Source organism: Leptosomus discolor, chromosome Z, assembly GCF_034619465.1.
Source record: "Leptosomus discolor isolate bLepDis1 chromosome Z, bLepDis1.hap2, whole genome shotgun sequence".
In the NCBI taxonomy this organism is placed as follows: Eukaryota; Metazoa; Chordata; class Aves; order Leptosomiformes; family Leptosomidae; genus Leptosomus; species Leptosomus discolor.
The window spans coordinates 31,415,536-31,437,818 of record NC_141419.1 but is presented as its reverse complement, the minus strand read 5'-3'; the positions used below and the strand labels follow the sequence as shown (position 1 = coordinate 31,437,818).

At 41.0% G+C, this 22,283-nt stretch overlaps 1 protein-coding gene across 1 annotated transcript in view; it reads left to right on the top strand.

The window, feature by feature from the left end:
* The window catches only part of CAMK4 (calcium/calmodulin dependent protein kinase IV), a 177,197-nt gene that overhangs the window by 110,087 nt on the left and 44,827 nt on the right, over nucleotides 1-22,283 (top strand). Inside the window, exon 5 of the mRNA XM_086479497.1 lies at nucleotides 9,529-9,601. Coding sequence (XP_086335623.1) covers nucleotides 9,529-9,601 — 73 coding nt within the window. The remainder of the gene's footprint in view (nucleotides 1-9,528; nucleotides 9,602-22,283) is intronic.

The following is a 22,283-nucleotide window of genomic DNA, read 5'->3' as shown; positions in this document are numbered from 1 at the left end:
AGACACCCAGCCCCTTGAGCTGGAAGACAGCGAGGGCGGTCAGAATGTGACCTTCACAATTAAAGAGGAAGTGGTCAGTGACCTGCTACACCACTTAGGTACACATGAGACTATGGGGCTGGATGGGCTACATCCAAAAGTACTGAAAGAGTTGGTGGATGTGCTCACCAAGCCTCTTTCCATCATCTACCAGAAGTCCTGGCTAACTGGGGAGGTCCTAGGGGACTGGAGAATAGCAAATATGACATCCATCTACAAGAAAGGCCAAAAGGAGCATCCAGGAAACAACAGACCTGTTGGTCTGACCTCAGTGCCAGGGAAGGTCATGGAGCAGATCATCTTGAGTGCCATCATGAGTCATTTACAGAACAACCAGGTGATCAGGCCCAGTCAGCACAGGTTTATGAAAGGCAGGTCCTGCTTAATGAACCTGATCTCCTTCTATGACAAGATGACCCACCTGATGGGTGAGGGAAAGGCTGTGGATATTGTTTACCTCAGCCTCTGTAAAGCCTTTGACACTGTTTCCCAGGGAATTCTGGTGAAGAAACTGGCTGCTCATGGCTTGGATGAACACACGCTCTGCTGGGTAAAACACTGGCTGGACCGACGGGCCCAGAGAGTGGTGATCAATGGAGTTAAATCCAGCTGGCGGCCGGTCACAAGTGGTGTTCCCCAGGGGTCAGTACTGGGGCCACTTCTGTTTAACGTATTTATCAAAGATCTAAACGAAGGGATAGAATGCACCCTTAGTAAGTTTGCAGACACCACCAAGTTAGGTGGGAGTGTTGGTCTGCTTGAGGGTAGGGAGGCTCTACAGAGAAACTTGGACAGGCTGGATCAATGGGCGGAGGCCAACTGTATGAGCTTCAACAAGACGAAGTGCTGGGTCCTGCAACTGGACCACAACAACCCCATGCAATGCTACAGGCTTGGGGAAGAGTGGCTGGAAAGCTGCCTGGCAGAAAAGGACCTGGAGGTACTGATTGACAAGCAGCTGAATATGAGTCAGCAGTGTGCCCAGGTGGCCAAGAAAGCCAGTAGCATCCTGGCCTGTATTAAGAATAGTCTGGCCAGCAGGAGTAGGGGTGATCCCCCTGTACTCAGCATTGATGAGGCCACACCTTGAGTACTGTGTTCAGTTTTGGGCACCTCAATACAAGAAAGAAACTGAGGTGCTGGAGAGAGTGCACAGAAGGGCAACAAAGATGGTGAAAGGCCTAGAGAACAAGTCTTACGAAGACCGGCTGAGGGAACTGGGGCTATTTAGTCTTAAGAAAAGGAGGCTGAGGGGAGACCTGATTGCTCTCTACAACTACCTGAGAGGACATTGTAGAGAGGTAGGTGCTGGTCTCTTCTCACAGTTAATTAATGATAGAAAAAGAGGGAACGGACAATGGACTCAAGCTGCACCAGGGTAGGTTTAGGCTTGACATTAGGAAAAATTTTTTACTGAAAGGGTTTTCAAACTTTGGAATAGGCTGCCCAGAGAAATGGTTGAGTCACCATCCCTTAATGTGTTTGAATGTGGTGCTTAGAAATAATGGTTTAGGGGTATACTTGGTAGAGTAGGTCTGATGGTTGGACTTGATGATCTCAAAGGTCTTTTCCAACCTGAATGATTCTATGATTCTACAACTGTGGCCAGCAGGTCAAGGGAGGTTCTCCTCATCTACTCTACCCTGATGAGGCCACATCTGGAGTACGGTGTCCAGTTCTGGGCCCCCCAGATCAAGAGAGACAGGGAACTATTGGACAGAGTTGAGCAGAGGGCTATGAAGATGATTAGGGGACCGGAACATCACTCTTATGAGGAAAGGCTGAGAGACCTGGGGCTCTTTAGCCTGGAGATGAGAAGAGTGAGAAGGAATATTATCATCGCTTATAAATATCTCAAGGGTGGGTGTCAAAAGGATGGGGCCAGGTTCTTTTCAGTGGTGCCCAGCAACGGGACAAAAGGCAACAGGCACAAACTGGAGCAGACGAAGTTCCGCCTGAACATGAGGAAAAACTTCTTTACTCAGGGTGACAGAGCACTGGAACAGGCTGCCCAGAGAGGTTGTGGAGTCTCCTTCTCTGGAGATATTCAAAACCTGCCTGGATGTGTTCCTGTGTGACCTGCTCTAAGTGAACCTGCTCTGGCAGGGGAGTTGGACCAGATGATCTCCAGAGGTCTCTTCCAACCCCTACCATTCTGTGATTCTGTGATTTTGCGAGTTATTACAGTGAAAGGCATGGAGTGGCTTTGTGGACTGCGCTGCCTGGGGAAGGACATTGTCATGGTTTGAGCCTACCCAGCCGGCAACAAAAGGACCATGCAGCAGCTTGCTCACCCCTACCCCATCCCTTGAGGGATGGGAAGGAGAAAATACAACCAAAAAGCTAATTTGTGTGTAGTCTTCTTATTTCAGAGAATAGGGCATAGTAGGTGTAGCTGTCATGGTTTAAGCCCACCCAGCCGACAGCAAAGCCCCACGTAGCTGCTCGCTTACCCCTACCTGTTACCTGATGGATGGGAAGGAGAAAACACAACCAAAAAGGCTTGAGGGTCGAGACAAAGGGCAGGGAGGGCTCACTCACCAGTTATGGTCACAGGCAACAGACAGACTCAACTTGGGGATAACAACACACATTTCATACAAACAACCACCACCATCAAGGACAATGGGAGATACAACCATATCTCAAATACAACACACCTTCCCCGCTCAACCCCTCCAGTCTCCCCGGGCTCAGCTCTGCTCCCTCTTCCCCCCCAGCAGCGCAGGGGGCAGGGAATGGCGGTCACAGTCCGGCCGGCACAAGGTTTCCCCGCTGCTCCTTCCCCCTCAGGGAGAGGGGCCCTCGCAGCCCTCCCCTGCCCCACCGCGGGGTCCCTCTCCCGGCAGACAGCCCTCCAGGAACTGCCCCAACGCGAGTCCTTCCCGCGGGGCCGCAGCTCCCCAGAACCCCCCAGCGCGGGGCCCTCCCGGGGCTGCCGCCCTCCCACCGACGGGCGGCTCCAGCGCGGCCGCAGCCGCGCTCTGCTCCGGGCCCGGTCCCTGCTCCTCCGGCCCGGGGCCCTCCGCGGGCTGCAGGGCGACCTCTGGGCCACCGCTGGGCTCCAGGGGCTGCAGGGGCTCAGCCGCCACCCCACCGCGGGCCGCAGGGGAACCTCTGCTCCGGCACAGCTGCCCCTCTCCTGCCTCACTGACCGGGGGTCCGCAGGGCTCTCTCTCTCCCATCCCCCTTCGCTCACCAACACGAACGGAACAAAGAGACCCGATCAACGGCTTCTTTCACTCTGAAATAGTCATTCGCAGAGGCGCCATTGGCCTGGCCTTGGCCAGAGGCGGGTCCGAAATTGGAGCCGGGGGAGCTTCTCGAAGCCCCTTACAGGAGCCACCTCTGTAGCCCCCTCCCATGCTATCAAAACCGCACCAAAACCCAGCCAGACACCAAACCACCACAGATGTACAGCCCTTCCTGAGTCTTAGCTGAGAGGGCTCACTGTTGTGGCAGCAGCCACTGCTGACAGAAAATTTAAGGTATTGGCAGTCTTGCCTGAAGAAGTGTGTGCCATCAGTGACTATCCAAGTCTAGTATCCTCTGACATTAGTTGAGTAGTCAGCTTGTTCAAAACAAGTTGCTGGATGTTTTTAATTCTCTTTTTACCACTACAACTGTGCAAGCACTGTTGCTTTTACTGGATTTGGAAAGATCTAGCTCTCTGTTTTGTTACTTATTGAAAAATCAAACACAAATTCTACTCTTTTCCTTCTGTGATGAAATGTTCACTTGTTTGTTTTTGTAGGAGATTGTTTCTGTCTGTTGCCTAACATGCTTTTCATTTATCCTCAGATACATGTATTCCAGTCAACTGTAAAATTGTATATCAATATAATTTTAAAACTGCTCTGAAAATTGATTCTAAAATGACACATTGGGATTCCCCATCTCTTCTCTCATTGATTTTCAGATCAAATGTGTTTAGTTTAGCAGGACTGCACTTTTCTTTTTATTTTTTTACTACCGGTAGTAAAGTTTCTGCAGAGCAAGTGTGGCCACTACCTGCCTCTCTTTACTGTGATATTCTGCTGCTTTCACTGGCTTCCTACAGATGTGGAGAATTAAAGCATAGTATCAAGTCCTAAGAAGAATGTCCCAAAAGAGTAAAATCCAGTGCATGGTCTTCCCAAACTATAGTGCAGGCTGCAGAAGTATGGTGAACGCTGGTAAGAATTTATGCATCTGCTGGGGTAGACTCTGACGAAGGTGTGCACAATGGAAACATTGTAAGCAACACAGCAAGCATTGCACTTCTGTGGTAGAGAGAGGCTACGCTGAAAACCATCTGCAAAACTAAAGGATTTGTATTGACAGAAAACTTGCAGTACTCAAAGGGAACAGAAGTGCTAGAAAGGCTGAATGGAAATTGGCAGGCATTACTACAAGTTATTAAACACTTCAGTATGTACCTGTGTTTGATGATCACATGGAAGCTGCCAAATTTCAGCTACCTGCTATGTATGAGAGAGCATGCAAGAAATACATGATACCTTTTCCACAGGTTTGCTGAGTGGTGTGGCGCTAAGGGTGGTTTTGCTTGGTACTAAATTTTTTATGGCTCTGTTACCTGACAGCCCAAGGATTTTCCATCTCTGAGCTTCAGCAGCAGCTGAGAGGGCATTATCATTGCTTTGGTGGGGCGGCTGTGGGCTCTGGGTCGGGGACGCACAGTGGGGTGGGCTCTGCTGGGTCCCTGGACCCCGCAGGCAGTCAGGGGTGCATCTCGGCACCACAGGGAGTGGAGATGTTTCCAAGGGGTATCTCCATCTCCTGGGATCAGGGCTGTTACCAGGGGCCATCTCCATCTCTCGTGGTAGTGGGAAGGAGGAGTGAGGAGGGGCCTTTGGGAAATACTTCTCTGCTGCTCTTTACAGAAAGAGGTGAATTTGTCTCAAATATGTTCACATGTCCTTGGAAAGACAAATTGAATCAGGTGGTGTTTTAGGAGACCTGTAGCTTGGTGTCCATCAGTACATATTGTGTTAGATGAGTGTCTTGCCCTGTACAAGTGTAAACAACTTAATCAGCATATTTTAATAAATGTGTACACAAAAGCACAAAAAAGTGATTCTACACAAATGTGACCAGAATATGAATTGTTTATTTCATCAACATTGCATTTTTTGCTTGCTCTAGAATGTCATCTTTGATTTGAGGCACTGTCTTGAATTTCCTGGATGCTTGTGACATCAAATTCAGTGTTTTTCCAAGCTTTTTTCTTCTTTGACTTTAGGCATTTCTGTATCCCTTCTTCTGAATTCCCTGCTGTCTTCCTCAAGGTTTTTCTCTCCAGCACTCTTTTGGCTTACCTGGCTCTTTCATTTGCATATCAAAGAGAGTATTTAATTAGTTCCTTATTGTTCTTCCTGTCTTTCTGTCCTCTCAAGGACGGTTTAGTCTTTCTTCATCCATGCTTTTCTTAAAGAAACTAGGTATAAATAATTAGTTTTGCTTCCATAATAACAAAATAAAACATTCCTGCAGGTTTCCTTCCCATTATGGAAAAAAGGGCAATGAGTCATTGTTAATCTGCAGGCTGAAAGTGAAAAATCTTTGTATAGAAGCTTCATTGGTCTCAAGTAGGAGTGTTCTAATAAAGCAAACTGGCACACCTACCATTTGTCTTATGTAAACTACCACAGGGAGGATGCAAAAAATAGATATGCAAATAATCCCCCAGCATTATTAGAGGACCTAAACTACAGAATGATCTTTCAGTACTCTTCCCTACTGCCTAATAGACAGGTATTAGTTTTAAAGCAGAGCACCCTTAGAAATAAATTTTCATCTTCAGCAAGAAGTATGTATTTTTTCATTTATTGCTGTTACAGAAGATTAGGTTTTCTACTTTCTAGATTATTATTAATTAAGAATTAGGTTTGTATTCTCAATAAGTCTGGACTGTAGACTTCTCTGAAAAACTAGAAAGTTAACAGCATGTGACATAAGCTGTAATTGGCTTGCCAGTGCATGTTATTCACATGTACAATCAGTGGATGAGTCATGTGCATTGCATGATAATTCTACCATTGTTTTTTATTGTTTTCCTGAAATATGTGTAAATTCACAACGGCTTCATCTTCAGTCTCTGTGCACCTCTTCTGTAACGTATTTAATGTAAATAATGAGAGTGGTATCTTATCCTTACCAACACATAGTTGTCTAAGTCAGGGTGGGCTGGTCTTCTACATGCTGTGATCAAGAGGACAGTCTTGAGCATCTCTTTCATCCCTCTTGTTTCTGAAGTCAGGTAATTGGTGCTTTTCTTTCCTGCATTGGCTGGGCATTGTCAGGAATCTAAGAACCTCATCTTTTGTTTGATTTTATCGAGTGGACAAAAATACAAAGTAGTTGGCTGCATTTAAGAGGTGTCTTTCTTTTTTCCCCAGGTTTACCTCTTTGAAAAAGAAAGGCTAGAACAAACACTGGCTTACCATACTGTAAAATTAGAAATTTGTTGGATGAAGGGGAAGTGTAAATTGAATTGTAACTGTATTGCTGCCTATTTCTCTGATCTTAGTCACATATGTTGGAAAATCAGAGAACTTCAAATCCTGTTGAAACCTTAAAAACCTTCTTCCTCACGTGTTTCTGAGGACATTCTGCAGCTGTTGGACTCAAGGCATGGGCAGGGTGGCCCATTCCCAGGGACTGTATGCCTGCACGATGGTGGAATTAAACCCGGTGTGCTCCTGGCAGCTCAGCCTACATGCAGCACTTCCCCAGCAGCAGCCCCACGATATGTGTCTTTTTCCTGTGGTGCATTGTGGAATATATTTCAAAATCTATGGCAGTTTGAAAGCAGAAGGTCAAACTAGCAGACTTTTTGGTTTTACTACCTTGTGACAAAATTTGTAATTTTGTTATGATCTTCTGGGGCCTACTGAAGATGGTAAGCTTAGCAGAATGATTATGTGAATATCTGTAATACCTGGAATCCACTAAAACAAGGACAGTGTTTTAACATTCTTCTTGTGCCATGGTGAGAGGAGCAAGTTAGCGCCCAAAATACCAGCAGGGAAGGGGGAAGGTGGGATGAGGGTGAGGTCTGTATGAGGGTGAGGTCTGTATTCTCAGAATTGCTTATGGATGCTACAGACAGAAACCTGCCGGCTGACACTAAATATTTTATTTGAATTAAAAAGGAGGAGGAAGCCAAACCAGTATATTTGGGGGAACAGACACCTAAGCAAGAGGGTCACTGGGGCTCAAGTCTCACTGTGTAATCTACCAGAGGGGAATAGTTCAGCCTGAAATGGCTAAGGAGGAATCCATCTTGCTTACAAGCATAATGTAGCATTTTATTGTGTAATTTATGTTTTTTCATAACCTCTTTCTTAAACTTGAGGCTAAAAGCCTAACATAATGTCTTATTGAGTAAGCTTTGCTTTGTTTTACCCCCATGGTGGTAAGTTGTAGTAAAGCTCTCCCTGATGTTTTAAACAGATGACTAAAGCAGGAGAAGGGACGGAGGTACGAAAAATGCAAAGGAGGTAAAGCAGTGCCTATGGGATGGTGGTGGAAAGGCTGCCAGAAAAAAAACAGCCTTCTAGTAGTAAGGCCAAATAATTATGCAGCCACGAAGTCATGGTGAATTATGACTTCTGCTTGAGAGGGATTGCTTGCTGTTACCAATGCTACATGAATAGACTTAGTTATCTCTGAACACGAGTGTTATGGTAAAGTAATTGCAGCTGGTTAGGAATATCCCTGTATAGACTATTTTTGCAGTGCCAGTTAAATCTGTTTCTGGTGGATTATTATCTTTACATTGTTTCTTATTGCACTTAATCTCATGAGTGTGTAGTAATGGTTTTCCTATGTACATTAGTCAACACCTTTCCTGTCAGCTTTTGTAAAGCTGTAAGGAGTTGCATTGAAGGTAGCTTAATATGCGTCTGCTGTTTCAGAGAAGAGAAGTGATAAAAAGATATTGCAAAACAGGGGAAGCAGGGAGAAAGAAGTATACCCTTTTTGCCACCAGCAGAGTCTGTTTCTGGACCCTGAGGCAGACTTTTCCAGCGACTTTTGACTTAAGATGTTATAGCCTTCTTGATCTCCTACTGCATGGGTGTTTTAGGGCATTGTTTTGTAAAACTAGCTTGTGTGCTTGTAGGAGATCATTTAATAAAATGTCTCATAGACACCACAGGTTCTGTTTCTAGATAACATCTCTTTCTTTTTGTGGGCTTTGAAATACGGATATGGTAAAAAGTCAAAACTTCAGGTCAAAGATCTGACCTTTAACGTAACTCTCTGAAGGAGAATTATTGTAGTTCACAAATACCATGTGTAGTTAAATAGCATAGTAAAAAGACTGCTGGGTGTCTTAAATGGAGCATAACTACATGTTAATGATAGATCCTTTTATTAACTTGTCATTGTGCAAATCTGTACATAAATGCAATGAACTGTGCATTTATGTAATGTTTCATTCTGTAATGGCAGTTCTTGGGGAACATGCAATGCAAATCCTGAGTCAGCCTGCAGACCCTGTGCCACTGCTGGTGTTCCCCTAAAAGAGTTGCAGTAGAACAGCAGGGCTTTGGGAGGCCAACCCAGAAATCTGCATTAACCCTTGCTGCCCTTTCTGTGCAGCTTAGCGTACAACACGTTGAAATATACCACTTCAGAACATTACCTTAATACAGAAAAGTATTTTCTTCCTTAATGTTTTTATCATGGTAAGGTTCCAGGGAAATTACATTATTAAAGAAGAAAGTTGAGGTTTTGTTTATTTTTACAAGATTGAACTAATGTAAAAGCAAAGCGAGAAAGAAAACTGGATTTGCAGACTCTTCAGAACTCATAAATATTGCTGAACTCACCATAAGCTGCACATGGTCAGCATATTTAAAAAATCAAGCTATTATGTGTCATCTGTACGAATAAACATAGCATAGTGGTTAAGAAGGAAAAAAAAAAAGGTAGTTTTAGTTTTAATGAAGCCACGTTTCTTTGACAACAGAGCTCACAGTTTTCTACTGATAGGGGAAAAAGGACCATTCTTCAGCCCCGTATACCTGAGGGATAGGTTGAAGCTAGTAAATTTGTACACCACTCCTTTCTCTTGAATAATTCAGATCTGTGTTTGCATAGCACAAAGCTTTTGTTTAATAACCAACTGACTAGATAAGGGGGGGGGGGGGGGGGCTTAACTTAGATATAAAAGCAAAAAAGCAGTTCCTGAAGGATATCTAGGTTTATCTGAGAGTAATTCCGGTTCCCTGAATTTTAGAAAATAGTGTATATATTATGAGCTTCTTACCTAGTTGATATTTTATCTCCAGTTTTTCGTTTAACTGGGAATCAAAGGTAACCTAAATTGCAAAAGGGTTGTTTTCTATTCTAGGGGGCAATCCAGAGTCCTGGTCGTATTTAAATTTGTAGCTCATTTTTTAGAAGAAGCTTTTGTCTGCGTGGTTTATTTCCCTTAATGCATAATCCTGAACAAAATTTCTTATGTTCCTTTTTCTGTAGGATTGTGGAAAAGGGCTACTACAGTGAACGAGATGCTGCTGATGCTGTTAAACAAATCCTGGAGGCGGTTGCTGTGAGTATTACCTAGCATCATATGCTCCGCACCTAATTTTTCACCTATAATGGCTCAATAAATACTTAATGTGTGAAAGAAAGAGAGTTCACTGGAGACAGTCCACACAAGTTCCCTCCTATAATTAGTTTTTTGGTTTGTTTTGGTTTTTTTTTTTAGGGTAGTGGCACTTTGAAGGGGAAGAAGTGACTTAGGATAGCAGTCAGCAAAACATTTAGTGCTCTAAGTCATCTGTTACACTGGAGTGTGTGCTCTGTCCAATCTCAGAAACCTGTGGAGTTCAGCACTGATCCTTTTAGCCCCAAAAGCAATTTGAAATCACTGGCACTTGTGTAGTCTCTTGTTCACTTTTTGCAGAGTATGTCACAGTAATTAAACAAAACCTTAAACAAAATAAAGTGCATTACTTTTCCTCTCAATTTTAAAGAATAATACATTGGCTGAACACGTTAGCTGGTGTAAAAAGTTACAAAAATTTGTGTCAGAGACTTCTGCAGAATATTGCTGAAAATAGTTACACTACTTTTGCAGTTATTCCCTGAGGATGACCAGTCGCGGTTTTTGCCACTATGCAGGAGCATTTAAACGAACAAGGCTCACTGCAAGGAAGTGTGGACTATTGGGAAGGTAGATACTGTAGGTTACAATGTATCTAACCAAAAATCAGTTCTCACTGCTGTTGAAATTGCATGTACATACACAGAATTACAGTAGTATTAAGAGAGATCAGAATAAAGTTTTGTGCCAGTAGTTTCTGCAGTTCCTAATCTATCTTCTTCCTCTGTATTTTGTGTGGTTTTCAAATATTTGAATTGTTGTACAACTGTTTCATGTTCTGTCATTTAGAGAAAGTTATAAAGATTTTTGAGACAAGAAGATGAAGGTTTACAGTGGCTATATACAGTGTTTCTGTACGTTATCTGCACTTCTCAGGCACTTGTAGCTCTTTCACCTGATTTCACACCAGCTATTCACCAAACCAGCAATCAGATTCTGGGAAAGTACTCAAGAAATTAATTTGTCAACTGTCTAGTCTATATGCTAGCACTGATCATTTCCAGTGCAGAACAGAGTGGATAAGAAAAAACAGTCCAGTTGGGACACATGGAGAGTTTCAGATGCTATAGTGATATAGAGGTGATTTTACTTTGTGAAAGTAAGATGTTAGTAAGACCTAAGGAGAGATAGATGCTAAAGATTTTGCCTTTTGCCGCACCTGGCAGTTCTGACTTCAGAGTAAGCAGGAGATATTTCGGATTTTATCCAGTGGCACTGTGTGGTTGTCTGCAGCAGATGTTTGGGGTAAAGCAGTCAGGTAGCAGAAAAACTGCGAAGATCTCAGAGTAGCTCAGAGGTGTACAAATAGTGCAGATGGGGCGTGACTGACTTTGGGTATATTTCCATACTGTCAGACTTTTCAAACAAAAAACAACTGTTGATCACGTGGGAAAAAGAGACGACAGCTCTCTTGAAGGATGGTAGTGGTGAGGCAGAACCTGTACAGATCATGCACAGAGATGCAGTGTCAAAAGAGCTATCCTCAGAAAAGGACTGGTGGTGATGATTGATCTATGTGGAAGGTATCTAGAGCTGAAGAAAAGTTAATGTGGTTACAGCAATAATGCAGTTATTGAGAAGGAACAAGACAACTTGGGCAAATTCACCTGGGATGGTAATGAAATACCCCATTGTGAAAACCTCCTATAAATCATGGTTTAGTGTTATTTGTAAGCCTGTTCGCACTAAATAAGGTGTGAGAACTGGTGTTTTCTGCAGTAACCAGACGTACTGCAAGACCATCATGTTCATTTCGTGCTACTTTCCAAATGATCTGATGCTTACTGAGTCACTTTCATCCAAAGTAATCTAAATTATGTATTTAATTTTAGTGCACAGCATAATGCATTTATATAAACTTCCTAAAATTGGGTCAATTATTATTTTATGACCAATTTTTTCTTCCACTCAAATTGCCCCGGTTAAGATGGTTCTATATTATTTATCATTCTTTTGCAAAAATGATGATTAAGTTTTGCTGAAAGAAGTTTCAGAAGGTGTTTCAGCTCATTATATTAAAAGCCAGGAACCAGATTAAGATCTTCAGCCTCTATGAATTGTAATAGCTTGGTTGAAATCGGTGGAGCAGTGTTGTACGAAAGCTAAAAGCTAACCTTTATATGAGCATGGAATAATTCAAGTTTTTATAGGTCCTTGTACTAGATCCCTAGCTAGGATGGACTGTATTGACTGTTACTCATACAGCTGACACTGAACATCTAAACCAAAGCTGGGAAAACTGTGGAAGTGGCAGTTCCCAACTTGGGATCTTTGCAGCCTGACTGAAATACTGTGGTAGATAGGGGCTGTAAACTTGAACAGAATAGCATTTGTGAACAGAACAGGAGTTATTGTTAGAAACTGGAAAATACTGCTGCAGCAGAGTAATCTTTCTAGAATAAAAGGAAGTATATCCGTAGATCATTCTTAAAACCAAATAGCTGTACAATCCCCTCAATAGACCAGGCCAACAAATACCCTTCTGGCACCAGGTGGGCATTTTGAGCTTTGCAATATTTAAAAGTTGCTCTTCGCCAGAGAAGCATTCAGCCTTCCCTTTGCCAAACTCTCTTGAGCTAGTCTGTCTACTTGGTTTATGAATCCCTTTTAAGCGCTGTCACTATAGTGACATCCTCACAGTGGATCATTGACATGAGGAGGTATGCCTTCATTTAGCAAAGGTTTTTTTGAGACGCTTCTAAAGGATTTAATGAAAAGTGTAAAGTAGGATTTCAAAAGCACCCAAGCATTTTTGTTCAATAACTTTTGAAATTGTTAAACTAAATACTCTTAACAAAAAACAAACAAACCAACAAACAAAAAGAATCCCGTAAAACTTCTAGGTCTCTCTCTTTCCTGTAATATGTGAGTACCAGTAAGCCTAGCTCTGACTAGCTTACGAAGAATTAAGCAAGAGGTCAGAGTAGTACACAGAAAATTAATCTTAATCTTCCAGGTCACAAACCAGCATAAATATATCAGACATCTGTCCTCCCAAGAACAGAGAAAATAACAAAACAAGTATTGTTTTGAGGACCACCACAACCATTTTGCCCTTTTCCATGACTTTTCTTCCTGCTGCTTACATCTGATCCAGTGTTCCCAGTCAATGACTGTGTTTGCCCTTAGTGGGAAGAAATTACCTTTTTTTCTTTCTTGCGCACCTTCATCTTTTCCACTATTCTTCCATTGTTCTTCAAGCTGGGAGATAGCTTCATTCATAAGATAAATGGCTTGTACAAAACTAGGGCAAACCAGCGTTCATCTTTTTAGCTCTTTCTGCACTGTTCAGAACAGTAGGGAACGTTTTGTTGCTACCTGGCATCTCAGAACAGGGTGAATTTCATTCCTGAGGGGATGCATTTGAGGGCAGTCTCTCTGGGCACATCATTGTCCTTTCTCTTCTTCTCAGACAATCAGTTGTATATAGTGTGGTTTTCTTGCATGCTTATTCTGGTAGCAGTTTTTCTATTTTGTGTAATTAATGAATTTCTACACAGAGATGTCCTGAGGTCAGATCTTCACTGCCTGACTTGCTGAATGATGTTACAGAATTCAAATAATCCTTGAAATGTTGGTCAGAAAAAGACACACACTTTTTCTGTAAGAGACATCTACTTTTAGCTGGTCAAACCTAAGAAAATGACACTAATTTTTTTTTGATGTGTACTTTCAAAATCTTTTATTCATCACTAAAAATAAACCATGTTCCTTCTTGCTTACTCTGCATTAGTGTCAAAGTGATAGGTTTCTGCTTGAGGGTTAGATTTCTCTTTTCAGTATATTTAAATTTGAAATTATTTTTAACAGTTTACTTTTTGTAATTAGGGTAGTTACTAGCATACCTTCTGTATGTACTTTTGAACTCATCCAGCAGTCTCTAATTTCCCATCACATTTTATAATAGGTTGTTTTCTTATGACTGGCCATTGTCTTGTCTAGATAGGAACATTTTCCTGAAGCTGTATGTGGGTCCCCCTCAGTTTTCATTTCTACTTTTTATTCATTTTTCTACCATTTCAATCTTCATTGTATGCCTGCACTTCTATACATTTCCTTGTCAGCTTTAATCCATAGGGAGCATGCTGAATTCTAAGCTGTGATCGCAAAGACTGAGGTCATTTAGCCACTTGCAAGTTTAAGAGGGAAAAGCTAGATTAAAGATTTCTATTCATTTCAGTGAATTTTGATCTGTCCAATAATGAGCTGTATGATAGTAGGTAAGAACCTACTGCGAATGTGCAGCTTGCAAGTGTATTTTACAGACTCTGAGGCACTGGTGTGTCTAACAGTTAGAGCTTAGACCAAATGAGGTAATTGGACTTCTGAAGACAGACCCAAGAGAATTGATTAAAATATTTGGGTGTTTTGGCATTCAAAGAAAAGTGGAAATTAGATAAAAATTAAGAGAAGGTTTCACTTTTTCCACACAATCATTGAGTTAGCGCTTGCTGGAGATAGAGGTGACCGATGGATTTTAGTCTTAGCTACCAGCTACCAGGTGGACTTAGACAAGGTATAAATGTCACAGAATTTGGAAGTTTTGAACAAGGCAAATGTGTTGATTTATCAGTATATGCTTAGCCAGGCCTAAAAAGGCACACTGTTAAGAAGGGTAAGTGTATTGAGACAAATAGGGAAGAAAACCTGGGGCTCAATTCTGTAGCAAATGAAGTGAAATTCATGAATGGCAGGGATACTAGGTATTACAACATGGGATAAAGACCTGTGTAAAATAGTTACAAAATTTAGGAATACTGTATGTAAGAGGAGAAGTCTTATACATGATTATAGATATTGAAGAACAATGATTTCGTTTCTTTAGAAGATTTTGCAAGATTTCCATTTTAATAGAGGAGGCATTTGCACTTTCAGATCTCTCCTCATTCCCTGATGAATCCTGAGTGTTCTCCATTCTTTCTCTGACAGTAGGGAGTAGTTTTCTGAGTCCGTTCCTGGCATAAGTGTTGTTCAGGGTACAGTTAGGAAACAGCAGTTGTTCTGATCTAAAGCTATCAAAACCCAGCAATCTCTGCTTTTCCAGTGGGGGAGGAAGGAGAAAGGTAAAATTTTGACAAATTTTCAGAATGTTTCCTCAAAAGTGATGTTTCAGTAACTTGCAGGTTTAGGCCAGATTCGGGCTGTTTGTTGAGTATGTGGTTGTTAGTAAAAGGGCCAATGCTTGATAAGGTAAGACAAGAAGGAATTTGCTATACTATAAGCAGTTCTGTGCTAAGGATTATGATGTCATATTGTTTTCCCTGACAGCATGGTCTGCTTTTGCCGTTCTTCTAACCTGCCAACAGGAACAGGAAGAAAAGCAGAGATTGTTGATTTTCAGATTTAACACTTGCACTCTGGCACACTTTTCGTTTTTGGGAAATTTGCATGGCAATATTTTGGAAGAAGAGGCAGATGAATGCTGAGTTCAAAAGAGGCACAGCAGCTCTCTGCAGTTAAAAGCACCATTTGCAATGTGATTAGGGAAATGTATGATTAGGATGCTTCTATTTGTTCTCTTTTTTAGAAGAAAAAAGGTGGTCAATTTGCAGGAGAAATTCTGAATTACTTTTATGTTGATTCATGCAGGGAAAAACACAACATAGAAACCTAGACGCTGAATCAGTTTTCTTTCTTTATGCTAATTCTTCAGCTATCTCCTGTCACTGTGGTGGCATGGAGCACTGCTGGCCTTAAGCTTGCCTGGGAGGTAAGGATTGCTCACAGAAACTGAATCTGAGCCTTCAGGGAGATGTGATGTCAATACCCGTGGAAGTAGTTCAAAGCAGTTAGTGCAGGTGGCCCAAACATTCAAGAGCTGTCCTGTTCATTTTGATTTTTGTAGCGAAGCAGACCTTGAGGTGTTTGATGCCCTTTTTTAGAGGATGAAACCCAACACAAAGTCCTTAGTATAACTTTTCCTTATAAGATTATCATTTATAATATCTTGGAAAACTGACTGTGTGAATATACTATTTTACTTGCCAGAATTCTCCCTATATATTTTTTGTTGGTTTCTGTTTGTTTTACACTTTGTGTAATGTGCTGGGCAGTTCTGAACTTCAGTAACATCAAATGGGCTGCATGTGGAGGACACACAAGATGTGATTATGGAGTACCTTATTGTCATGTGACATCTTGACTGGTGCTGTAATGGACACCCTGTCTCCTGACCAGTTTTTTGTGACATGGTCTTCATCTTTGCCAAGTAGTTTGCTCTCAATTCTAGTTGCTCACAGCAACTGTGACTGGAAAACTCCTACTAATGTAACTGTACTCAGCAGAAGTCTTTCCTCTCCAATGTCCTTCTGTCACCAAACCTTGTTCAGTATGCTTCCTAGTTCTCTGTCTAGTCTCCTAAAACTGTGGTCCATGAAGGAGGACCAGAATAGGTACAAAACTCTACATGTTTCTGGGCTTTTTCATAGCAGCTGTTAGTGTTAGCTGTTGGTGTTTCAGATAATCCTCCTGTTCTCGGGAAGAGAACTGGGAGACAAAATTCTTTTAACTTCCCTGGACCACATGAAAAGATGAAGAACCCGTTCCAAGTGGAGCTGCCCTCCTTTAGTGTGCTGTCACCTGGAAGAGTAAGACAAAACCAAATGAAGATAAAACACCCTTTCTACCCTTTGCAGGTGGGCAGTATTTTCTCTTGGCTTGTTGAGAAGGATAAAGAGAAACAATCATAGAATCAGAGAACAGTTTCAGTTGGAAGAGACCTTCAAGGTCATCAAGTCTGACCTTTCTGTGTGACCAACCATGTATTCAGTCTGGCTTGCAGGGATGGCTTGTGGTAGCTGTAGTGTTGACATTGCCGAGTGCTCTTCATTCAAGAAGCAATAGTAATTTCATAACACTGTTGGCTCCTGTTCTGTCCTGTAAACAGAATAAACACCAGGGGAAAGGCTTTTTAAAATAGCATTCAAAGAACAGAACTTGTGCTTGCTTTACAGTGTCCAGTAGTGATGTAGCGAAGAACATGATGGCTCTTAATCTTGTGAATTCACAAGTGCTGTGTGAACAATCATGTGCATTTGGACATGAGATATTTTCCATTTTGTGGCAGGGATGTAACTTGTGAAGAAAAAGGAGCAAATGGCTCCAGCAATCCATAATAGGCCCTGTCATGTTTTTTCAGAAGTGTCTTCTGAGGAGTAATCCATTGGCCTTCTATGCTCTTGTTTTGGATATCTGCACAGGGACATGTGAAGAGCTTTCTGTGTAACTTTCTGTATTTTTATTAGTATTTGGTCCTTCTTGTGAGCAACTGCACATGACCCAGTGGGTCAGTGGGTTTAATGGAACCCTAAATTTAAAAATTCCCATACATGCATGGAGTCTTCCGGCATTTGTTCTATTTCAGGTTTTTAGGGGCAAATGAGTTTATATTAAAGATAACTGTAGCAAACTAGCATAAAATTCAAAATACTTTGTATTCAAGTTCTACTGTGTTTCTCAGAAACTTTTTTTAAAAAGCTAACTTTTTATTAATGTTGAGACAGTTCCATTTTTAGAAAACAGTAATGAATGATGAGACGTTGACATGACTGGACATTCGCAGAGTTAGTTGCTGTTAGGTAGATGTAAATTGTTTTACTCAAGAGTGAAAGTGACATTGACCAGAGAATTACAAAAACAAATTCTGGAATATTCCTGCAGTACCAAACTGGCCAATAGGAACTGAGGATAGTGGAACCATCGCTATAAATAAATTTAGCAATTTTAAAGTTCTGGTCATTTCATAAATGTGGCCTGAAGTAACAAGGCATACAAAATTTTCCAAGTCCCCTCCTGTTATTGACATCTTTTACTGGTACCTCACACTTTATTTACAGGGAAAAAAAAAAAAAAAAAAAAAAGAGTCCCTTTCTTAATATTCAATCACTGACACAGGAGAGTACTGAATTTTTAATCATAATAATTAGGTTAGATTCCAAATATTTTGAAACTGTTTAGATCAAGAGTTGAAGTTCTACCACCTGAACATTAACCGCAGCAATGTTTGTACACTCCTTCTTTACGTTTCATTACTTTCTGTATCTAGTATCTTCAGCTGTGATCACTGTTAGCAGCATACTTAAAGAACTGGGGTTTTGTAAAATATTGTCTTTGCTAACTAATTGCTAATGTCAAAAATTTTATGTTAAAGACATCAACATGGCTTGTGACAGTAGGCCTTGCACAAACGGTGCATATGAAGCTCTGCAGAGTTGTGCAGAAATCAGATATATCCTTCTATCCATTTCCAGTTAAATGCTTAGCTGGAATTACATTTACATGTATAAGAGATTTGCATATGTACATGATATGCAAGTATGCCATACATAAATTTAAGAGCAATTTGAAAACTATACTGAGAATATCTGCTTTTTTTACTAAAGTAGATGTAAAGCACTAGTTACGAATTGGGCTCTGTCATCTGTTAAAGCATTGAAATTATTACTATTCTTTGATATATTCTTTTGCTTAATTGAAAGTTTGTTTTCTGAAAATAAAAATTAATATAGAGCTTAAAACTTCATACATCTCTCTGATCTAAGAAATTACAATGACCTTCACTTCGTCCAAGTGGTTTCCTTATACTCAAAGACGTATCTATATTGTTGCATAGTTATATTCTCTAGGCAAAGTACATGAAAATTGATGTCATATATGTTATTTTGTGAAGTACTTATTATTCTAAAGACTGTTGGAGGCAGAGGGGAAGGAGAGTAGACAGGTTCCACATCAGCCCTGTGGTCCAGTCTTGCAGCCCATACATCTGTTTGTGATTCCCATCAAGCTATGCCCAGAACTGGTTTCTCCAATGGGCTGCCTGCCTATTTCTCTGTCATATGCGACATGCAAAATTTCCACTTTCCCCTACAACCACACATATCAACATATGACGTGTTTCCAACTGTCTCACTCAGTTAAAAAAGCAACACAACAGAATTACTTTCTTTTGTATTGTATCTTTTATAGCTTCAAAGCAGCTTACCTAGTATACAAGTGACTTTTAACTTGTGTATGATTGACTGTAAATTGAACAGATGTCCTGAAGAATACATTCTAATATGCAAGCCTCTATAATGGCAGTTTTATCTACTTCTATTAAGCTAATTTTGTGGATGTGACAAAATTATATATACTTATTATATTATACTCAACATGACAGTAGTCGTAATGATTACTATGTGTTCAACAATTGTACTTCATGAGTTATAAAGAAATACCTGGCCTGAAGAAGCATATGTAAGTGAAGTACCTTTCAGAAAGTCTCAAAGCAACATTTCTTTGTTATGCAAATTAATACAAGGAATGTCACAGCAGATATACTGGTTGTACTAACTGATTTAACAAAGTTCTGAATTCCTTGTGAAGTCTTGTCCTGAAGGATGGTACAAGAGAGTGACTAAATGGGGTCCTATTGCAGGGATAGCTTACTGCAGAGTGTTTTACAGGGCGCTTGAAGTCCCAGTAAGGGAAGAGAATGTATAATTATAATAATGAGAATTGTAATTTTACTATTTATAACCATTTATACTTATAAAATTATAATTATATGTGTGTCGCTAAGTACAGCATGAGAAAAAATATGGAGATTAGTCTCCATAATGAGAAGCATTTATTGTCTGGTGTCATCTTGCTTGTAGCCTCTTGAAATAGCATAAACATCCATTTTAATAGTGATTGTAGTAGACTGCAGAATAAAGAGGTTCTAACAATAGTTATAAAAAGGACTTCCATAAAAAAACATGCCTCATATGCGTAATAAACCCTATATATCAAGGCAGAGTGTCAGACAGAGAGGAGGAATGAAATAAGGGGAGAGTCTTTTCGATTGCTTGCATATACCTTCTTAAAATCAGTCAGTGAAGACAGGCGGGACCAACAGTTGGACTGATACCAAGGTGTGTTTTGCAGGGCAATTATATATATTCTTCCCTTGAATCTGACCTGTGAGTATTGCCATGGACATGGCGTACAACTTAATGACTTGTAGGGAGAAGTAACAGTATCCATCCTAAGGCATTGTTGTTGGGTTTTTTTAATTAAAAAATTAACTGCCATTTGATGTATTCCAGGCACAAAGTGTTTATTTCTTCAAAATTTTTTTGTGAGGCTTGAAGGTGAATCCTCTCGGAGAGGGGTGATTTAACACATCACGTACAGAGATGACTCCATGGAAGCCGGGAAATCGTCTCGGCCTTTTCTTCCATTTGGTGACAACGTTTTAACAAGGGCTTCGTGAGTGTCCTGGGGAGACCTTTCTAGCACATTCCTGTCAAGAACAAATAAGCAAGTAGGTAAACTGTCAAGTTATGTAATAAACCTATTGAAGTGCTGCCACTGCCTGGGAGAGGAATGCATTTGTGTCCTAAATGTGCTCTTTCTGAAGCAATGTTAAGTAATGGTTTCATACGTAGGCTAATCTGTTTAGAGGGTGAGGGCATTTTGAATGACTAGCTTCATCATTTTGCTAGCTTACTTTCATTTGCTTTTCTTGTTTGTTGTAAACAGATTTAAACCTGTTTCTTCTTATTAATGATGTATTTAAATTGTTGGAAGGGAAATAGAGTGGGTTTTATTATCACACCAGCCTGATTTATCAGTACCTTGATTCACTATTATTTTGTCAAAAACATTTTTGGAGACCTGTTTTAAGCAGAGTGCAAAGCTCTTTTTGCAGCACACAGAGAGAAGATTTACAGTCAAAAGCGTCTGGCGATAATGCCATCAGCAATAAGGAAATGAGGGTATTGTATTTGCTATTATTGCTAATAGAGGAAGTGGAAAAAGCACTAATGATCATGCTGCGAATCTACTGTATTACAGTTAATGTCCAGTGAGTGCAGCAAGAAGTCAGAGTCATATTTGCTAGGTTGTAACCATCTTATATTATGCTTTCATCTAAGTAAGTTGTCCTCTCATTTTGGAAACAAGTTATTACAGTATTAATTTCAAAAAAATTTGGAAATAGTGATTAGCTCTTGTTTTAACTCACAAGACACCACAAATACAGTGCCAAATGCTGCTGGTTTTGAGCCAGTGCCTGCAGTTGATTCTTATTGCAAGAGACTGACATTTACAGGGAAGTTGTTCTCTAAGGACTCAGGGATTAAACTTCTTCCCAATTCATCTCAGACAGGCAGATGGGCAACTTGCATGTACTTTCATTGAAGAGACGGGTTGTTGAAAATCTAGTGTGAGGAGAGTGCTGGCCCCGTCCAAAAGGTTAGGTCTATCTGCCTCATTAACTGATCTTTGAGGCTTTGTTTGGTGACAGCCTGGCCATCCTCTTTAGAGGGGCAACGAACTGCCTGAGACAGGAAATAAGCTCTGTGCGACGCTGGGCCTGAGTCTGACTCTTAGCTTTAGACAGCCACCCATTTCTCTTCTGTATGTTATGGAACACGCTGTTAGTAATTAATAAAGCACAAGTAAAGGAAAAAGACTGCCCTTATCTCAGACTTCAGCCTGCTAATACTCCTTTTTTATTATAGTTTTTATTGCATGTGTAGTGCAAACTGTTATGCAGGAACATGGCATCCAAATACCTGTCCCTATGGGATGTAAATAGCATACAGTTTGTACCTACAATAGGTACATGTCACTATGAAAGCCTGCCAGGGCTCTGAAGGCTTCTGAGCTGGTTAAGCTCCTAAAGCATCCCAAGAGCCTCAAATACTGTGTAGAAACAGTAAAAAACTAGCGATTGGATGCTAAGAAAGGGTCAAGAAGGATTTATGGCAGATCCCAGTTGAGACTGAGGAGGTCTTGCATCAGAAATTGCCCTAGGGGAAATATCAAAGTAGAACACCACCCGGCTGTGCATGAATAGATAGAGGAGTAGCACTAACTGGCACTGCAGGAGTGCTGCCAGTAACTACTGCTCTTCATGCAAACCATGCAACCTTGATAACGTGATAGCTGTGTGGACATTATTTCTCTAAGGCCTAAAGGCATCTAGTTAAATATTACATTAAATTCTCTAAAACTTTTCTAAGGTTTGAGGAAACATGCAGAGGTTTAATGACTTTCAGGCCCTTGTCAGTGTAGTGAGAAGGGCTTGAATACATCTGTGTACCAGAAGCCTCTTCTCTGTCCCCGGCGCAGACACCAGCCAGAGGACAGGAGCAGCCCTGATCCCTACAGTATGCTACCAGGCAGAAAATTGCTTCCCCCAGGAACTGGCAGGAAGTAGCAGCACCTTTGCAGAAGTCACTGCTTTATCCCCAAAAAGATTTTCTGAAGCCTAACAAGGCCCCTTTCTTCAGCTCTTCCCACCCACAGGGCTGTGTTTTTCTGTCTCCCAAGCCTGCCATGCCTGCAGACCTAAGCAAGGACAGGCTTGTGTCCCTGTGTCTTGCTGTTCCTGCCTCAGTAATCATGGTAAGGATAAAAATGCATTGGTTGTTCAGAAGTAAATTGCAAGTGAACCTGTGAAATAAAGACGTGCAAAAATTTGCTCAATAATACTATTATAGCCTTGCACAATTTTAGTCTCCAGTTTCATACTGCTGGATTGACTAGATAGCAGGCTCTCAGCAAAATGGCTATTTGCAAAATTACATTTTTTGATTAGGTAATATGGAAACTTACCCAAATTTCTGTGCCTGTGGTCTGAAGAAATGTTAAGCAA